The sequence below is a fragment of the Atta cephalotes genome (assembly GCF_000143395.1).
Source record: "Atta cephalotes unplaced genomic scaffold scaffold00046, whole genome shotgun sequence".
In the NCBI taxonomy this organism is placed as follows: domain Eukaryota; kingdom Metazoa; phylum Arthropoda; class Insecta; order Hymenoptera; family Formicidae; genus Atta; species Atta cephalotes.
In genome coordinates this window covers 211,465-218,793 of record NW_012130110.1, presented here as the reverse complement: position 1 = coordinate 218,793, position 7,329 = coordinate 211,465, and the positions used below count along the sequence as shown (strand labels likewise).

The 7,329-nt window shown below is 34.9% G+C and overlaps 1 protein-coding gene across 1 annotated transcript in view; it reads right to left on the bottom strand.

The window, feature by feature from the left end:
• Positions 1 to 2,957: 2,957 nt before the first annotated feature.
• LOC105622566 (hemicentin-1-like) overlaps positions 2,958 to 7,329 on the bottom strand; it is a 102,649-nt gene continuing 98,277 nt past the window's right edge. The window contains exons 11-13 of the mRNA XM_012203982.1: positions 6,049 to 6,297; positions 4,273 to 4,553; positions 2,958 to 3,101 (exon numbers count right to left, since the gene is read on the bottom strand). Of these exons, the coding sequence (XP_012059372.1) occupies positions 2,958 to 3,101; positions 4,273 to 4,553; positions 6,049 to 6,297 (674 nt within the window). The remainder of the gene's footprint in view (positions 3,102 to 4,272; positions 4,554 to 6,048; positions 6,298 to 7,329) is intronic.

Below are 7,329 nucleotides of genomic sequence, written 5' to 3'. Positions count from 1 at the left end.
ATACTAGTTATTACTTATATATTATTACTTATTACTACTACACACACACACACACACACACACACACTACACACACACACACACACACACACACACACACACACACACACACACACACACACACACACACACACACACACACACACATATATATATATATTTTTTTAAACTCAACCGAGATATAGAATCTTCGACGACGAAAAATAGAATCAATTAGTGAATCGGAATCATTTTGCGGAATTATCATGCCGAACTCAGAAATGATTTTTATTACTAATTGAGCGTGTTGTTTTCACGATTCGATTATTTTTCAAATTTTGTAGTACCTTTTCCTCTTGCAAAAATGACAAACACTTTACTATTAATATCATTTTTTTTACAAATTTTTTTAAGTCTTAATATTTTGTTTTTGTGATTATAATTGATGATAAATATTACAAATTGTAGCTAGGACACCGAATTATAAACAAACAAATATTAATAATATTTTTTGTCTACAAAATAAATGGAATCTGTTCCTCTTAATAAATTATTGCATTGATTATAAAGAGCTGACTATAAAGAGCTTTGATTGAAGAAAAATAACAATGTTAATTTCACAAAAAAAAGAAGCATCAAAATAAAACTGACATCTTCTCACAAATCAGTATTATAATAGGGGAAATAGTGTGGACTAGATTGTGGATTTGTGATTCAATCAGAGCATTAGTCGATTGAATACCATGAGGTACGATGTGCGATCATTGACCGTTCCATCTGCACGTATTGCGATATCATTCGATTATGATGCCTGGGTGAATCGTAATTATGTCTCGCAATTCGCAGCCGGAATGGGTGACAGTCTGATGGGGGGGATAGCTACGACAGCGTTAGGAGCGGAATAGGTCGTCTTAACAGCCCTGGAGACACGGATGGCACATAGAATAATAGGTTACTCCGGCAACCTGGGTTAGTCCTTGTTAGCAAGACCGAGAATGCACAATGTATGCAAACACTGTAGCGCGTCCTCGTATTCCCCCGAAATGCTCGAATTACTGTTCTTCGTCCAATAGGATGCTCACCTAGCTGTCAGGACGCTTTTGCTAGCTCTCTTCGAAGCTAATGGAGAGGCGCGACGATCTGTTTTCCTTAAAGCACTTCAGCCATCTCGCGCGGCGCGTTTATCTCGAGGAAATGGTGCGATACGTCTCGCCTGTGGCAATTTTCTTTTTGCGAAATATATTGCTTCTCTCCCATATTGCGATGTCGACACGTCTTGGTATACCAAGACATGGCATTAAACATTTACATTTTCAACTGTTATTAAATGCTACTATCTTCCGTAATTATTCATGCCTATCATGCTTATGTAAGTATATTAGAAAGTCTATTAGAAGTCTGAAAGTACTTACCTAAGAAATGAAGATGCAAATCAAGTTAAAATGATAAAATAAAATTTATAAAATTCTTATAATCAAAATATATTCTCTTAAAATAGTAGTGATTCACAAATATTCTCGTTAATAAAGAAAAACTGAGCTCTTTCAGTAGAATGGCAAAATAATTGATGGGTATTTTACATCATTAAGTACAACAGGAAATGGAGATATATGTATTGGGTAATATCGTATTAAGTACGTATTGTGTAATATGTACGCCCACATTGTTAAATTCAAGCACAAAAATTTCGTTCACGTTCGAAATGGAAAAGTATAATGGAAGCGTAACACAAGTATGTACGTTGCGCGAATAAATTCGTCTCACGTACCATAGAAATTTTACCTTCTCATGCCATTCGTTCTTAATGGAGAGGAGTATGTAAGATCAAGTAAGGAAAGATAAAAAAATGAGCTTGTTTGTGTAAAACAGATGAAACGTATTCTCTTTATTCGTATTCGTATGCCATCGAGTTTTATCTTACGCGATCGGACATCTCTTGACTTAACGGATGTGTAACGGATGAAATTCGGACATTAGTGACTATAATTCTAGGGCCAGGTTCGTGTCTATTTACAATAGATCTTTGTACAAAAACTAGTTCCATATAAACAGTAAAATCCACGTTCGTGTGTCGCATCAGTGATCGGGAACGAAGACGTCGCTCCTTAAGAAATTCTCTCGAGTTCGGCGAAGTCTTTTGAACGAATTTATTTTCTGAGTTGTTATAAAAATTTTGCGTACGAAAAACATGAGCAGTGATGAGCTTCGAATACGATCACATTAATATCGTTAGTATTTTAAGGATAAGGCTGGAGAATAAGCTTTGATCGAAAAAATAATATTCTCGATCGTATTGCCTTACAATTGCTGTAAGGACATCTACTTGAAAGTAATTTTAATAGAGTAAAAGTTTCAAAAGAATTAATATGTTAAGATCTATATATAAAGACGTCATTTTTCGCGTCATGCGCGACTTGAAAATTGGAAGTATATGAATAAAATATAAAGCGCCATTAAAATTTTCTTCAGCTCGCTTTGACCCAGCCTCATCTCCCTTATTGACATTAACTACTTTTAGGGGGGTTAGACTCTTTGTACGTTACGATATACCGTTTATACCTCAGTATGGCAGTAAAGAAATATTTTTGGACATGTACGGGTACCTCTCTAACTTGCTAATGTCATTTCACCTCGTCTTCCCCGTAAAATTATATATGAAAATGTAGCGCCGTCCCCGGCGGCATCGACATAATGTAATCTCGAGAAGAGACCGCGTTCCCATCAATACGATCTGGAACACACCATCAGCCTCTCCATGGTTTTGTACAGTAAACGTTAAGTGTGTTTCGCGGAGTGGTTCGAAACTCGTGTACTAATTATGGGAAGATACCGCGTTAGACTTCGTGCTCGCGTCTCGGGGATCCACGGATCTCTACGCTGCTCTCCGCTCCTACTCGTTACATTTACACGTGTAAATATAATCGCCGGCGGCATCTTAGAAGCTCACGAGGTTGATCCCGCAGGGAAACCCTTCGAACTTATATACAGCTCTCCTGTATCCGATTCGAGCGTGTCACCACTTCAGGTTGATGGAATTTGCCTTGCGCGGAGATCGACGATGAAACGGGCCTCTGAGGCATCGATGAGAGTCCTTTGCTCGTCCTCTGAAGGCTATAATATATCTGAAAGCAGGAATCACGTCCGACATTTATCAGACTATTTTATTGATTAAAAAAAAGATATATGTGTTATGCAGTACATTCGCTTTAATGTACGAAAATAGTATTAAGCGCGTATTCGTCAAAAGATTTTAATATATTGAATTTAATCCTTTCGCTGATTATACATGTACAAAAGAGATTTCAAATTAATGAAAATTGTGTGAAAGCAAATGACATGTGCTGATTCCGTCCAGAAAAACTGCCATAAACTTTCATTTCTATGAATAAGTTTTTAAAAAAGACAAAGTGTCATCTGTCTTTTTATATTCTTTTTGTTCCATGATGGCTTAATATAATATATATTTTATAAAGTTGTTATTATTCGATGATAATTTTAATAAATTTTGGACATTGTGTATTATTTTATTAGTACCAATTATTAATTTAACAAATCGATGAACCAATTATTGATTAATAAATTTTTATTTCTCATCGCGTATTTTTTAAATATGGCACAATTAATTTAGCCATTTAAAGTAATCACTATCTAGAAAGCAACCGTTGAAGAAGAACAGCAGAATACGAAGACGAGTTACGCACATCGGGACTGACCTCGTCAAATTATCGAGAAAACTTCGACGTAATTAAACTTACGAAAGCGCAGATAACTCAAGATCTTGCTAAACCGGAAAAGTTAAAGTGGGAGACTGCCGCATATTGAAGCAACCGATTCCTCCTCTTGACTAACTTCCCATCACTTTGCTTCGAGCTTCTAATATTTAAAACAGCCTTTCTGATTTTGCTTTGCGGAAGTTAGACGCAATATTTCAACGAAGATCAAATCAGACATTAAAAATAAAAAATGCAGCGCTTATTTGATGCACCCGAACATTCGACCTACTTTTTCCTTGTTCCTCCTTGCTCACTAATTTGCGCGAAAATATTAAGAAGTCTTCTCATTCAAAATTTTGTTAGATTATTAAATAAGTGTTATTTGTAACGCAAATATTATAATATTAGTCATATTGAATTCACTTTCTAATCTTAATATAATTACATTTTCCTTAAATCATAGTTATCATGGATTTCTTCCTTAATGAAGAATTAATTTTTTATAATTTAAATAATACTTATGGATTAATGAGGAAAAAAATAATAAAATAAGATGCAATATTATATTATAATTACTTACGTTTTGGTTGTTACGCTGATTGTAGGCGTCCATCGCCATCTGCTTAAAATCAGCCATCGTGGGCGGATGATTGTAAGCGCTTTGCTGAGACACGTGATTTTGCGGATAATTTATGGTAGGCGTTGGCAGACAGTCAGTCAACATCGGATCCGGAGGCAGATCCAGACCGTGCTGAACGATCGGCCTTTTCTCTGGCGAGGCATCTTCATCGGTGGCGCGATCTTTCTTTCTTCGTTGTGGCGGTGTCTTATAGACGGGGGTATATGTTAGGGGTCTTCTCTCTGCGGACAGATTTACGGAAGCCATGCAGAGACCGAACGACTAAGCCGCTTAGTCGATTAAATCAGGAGAAAGGAGCAGCCATTTTTTTTATAAGTACTTTATCTCTTGTAAATGTGAAAAAACATAAGCTTCACGACTGATTCATAATTATGATTTCTTTCATCTTTTTTTTTTTTTCGAGAAAGGTGGAAATTGTATTTAAAAAAAACCCTGCAAGAATTTGCACTATTCTATCGATGAAACTTTCATTACGAAAGGCGAAATTTACGAGAGATCTCTCGATTTTTAAGTATTTCAATCCAACTTCATTTCCCGACATTATCATTATTCACGTAGTTCGCTCGCTGCGACGTAGTTCGCGTATTAATATCGCAAATGGAAATGTATTTTCATGGAAAAAGTAACATCGCGCTGAAATGAATTTAAATGAGAAATTTGTTTCATGGACTCGTTTGCTATAAGTACAAAAACTAACATTACGTGTTTATTATTATACACTTGGAAAATGATGTCAGATAGAAGAGATTTATTATATTCATATTCACACACAGATTTAGAATATTTTTTCGAAAGTACATATTTATCAGCCATTTGTTTATCTCTTTCGAGAATATTTTATGGAAGTTCTTAATTTGATACAATTACAAAGTTAATTATACAAAGAGCTCAGTTGAATTATTATTGGCAGGCTGAAAGATTCATATATAATTCACAAACGAAGTCGAAGTAAATTATAAAATATTGACTATTGAATGTCGATGTAATATTTCTATATGCTGCTAATAATCTAACCATATTACATTTATGCATACATAAAGATTAACAGACTACGATTCAGCTTACAAGAAATTTATAGATAATATAATATGAATTTATTGGAGAAAATGGGAAAAATATTTATATATATAGTAATGTTGATTTAAATTTTTAAATCAACTATTTGTTTAATTTAATTTAATATTAAAAATATTGTCGTTATTGCTCGTACTACTGCATCTCTTTTTCGAAGTCTGCAAAAATAATTACAGCCAACGATATTTTCATAGAATTCTTTACTACAATATTTGTTTAATTATCTCTTATCAAGAACATATTGAGATATTTATTTTATTTATTACAAAAATGTAGTACTATAAAAACGAACAATTAAAATAAGATATATTTACATTCATCTATACCATGCGTTTTAAAAATTAAAAGTATAGTTAATATTTTATCTTATAATTGAAGTTTAGAAACTTATTGAAATTTGTCGTATATATATAGATAATTTTAGTAATTTTATATTTCTTCGGAAAAAATTAATATCAAATATTATTATTATTATTATTATTATTATCATTTCACTTCTATTTTCTCCCGGTGATTTCGATAAAATTGAAAAATAATGCATATGTGATAGCTAGTTTCTAGCTAGTTTCTTGTCGACATAAAAAAAGAGCCAATATACACAATTCATGCAAGCCATTTCCAACGAAATACTGACGAACTTACCATACTCGTTAGGTATGATGTCCGGATCGATGTCATCGACCGCCTGCTTGGTCTGAGGGTGCACCGGGGTGGTTGCACCTGCATTAGGCGGCTCGCATACGATGGGAGCGTGCTTTGGACTTCCGGGTCGGCCGGTGGAGTGCTTCCGATAGAGCGCCGCTAGAATTCCAGCAACGGCCAGGGCCAAAAGGGTCGCCATGGCTGCCAAGCCCAGCAACAACGGATTCAGCATCGATGCATCGGTGTTGCCTGCCGCGACAGTCGATGCAAAATGCTCGATCAACTGGAACTTCTATCGATCTCTCCGGAGAGATATTCCTACTCCCTCGCTATATAGTAACGCAACCCACCTCGCTTTTCCTAATCCCACGTTTTATCCAACGCGAAATAGAACTTTGCTATTTGTAGGAAGCGCTATAAGTAACTTTTCTTTTATCGCTCGCTTTCTCACGTCTCGATGAAAGGAAAGAAAGAATAGCGATACGATATAGTAAGGGGTACAATTGGCTTTTCGTACTTTTCGATTACCAACGCGGATTGTATCGCATCATTTGTTGATCGTCGCTGCAAATTCGTGAATGGAATTCAAAGATCGTAGTAAATGTTTCGTACGTTTTCCAGTACTCCACTAAATGATTTCGCCAGGCATATTTGTTTTGCGTTTTCAAGCCTTCTCCTTTATATAGGTGAACAAAGGTTTTAGAAAGGAAGCGATTCAATGTTTCTCTATTACCGACGCGTGACACCGTCCCGTACAAAGAGTACGTATAGCTACACCGAAAAGGGATCATTGAACAAGAGCACCTTGATACACATATGTCGCAAAGCGTTACCCTGAAAGTGGCCTGATTGCAAGAGCGAAACTTCCTTTGTGATAATGCCGTTTACAAAGTGACGCGATCGCTAGAGCTTGAGATGCTTCAGAAAAAAATCTGCTACTGTTGTCCGGGCAACTAGTTTCTTAGATAATACGCGTATTTAAAAGATGTTTCAAAATTTTATCAAAAGACATTTTTAAGATTCTGAAAAGATGTCTGAAAGTTATCTTAAATAAGATAATTTTTTGGAGCACGTACAGCTATTACGTTGACCATAATATTGATTAGACTGTAATATTAATTAGAATACACATGGCCTAGTAATCTGGATAGAACATAAAAATATATAAGTATATAAATGTACCAATTATTAGACAACAAATTTTAAATATTGAGTTTCTGTGTGTGTGTATGTATATATATATATATATATATATATATATATATATATATATATATATAT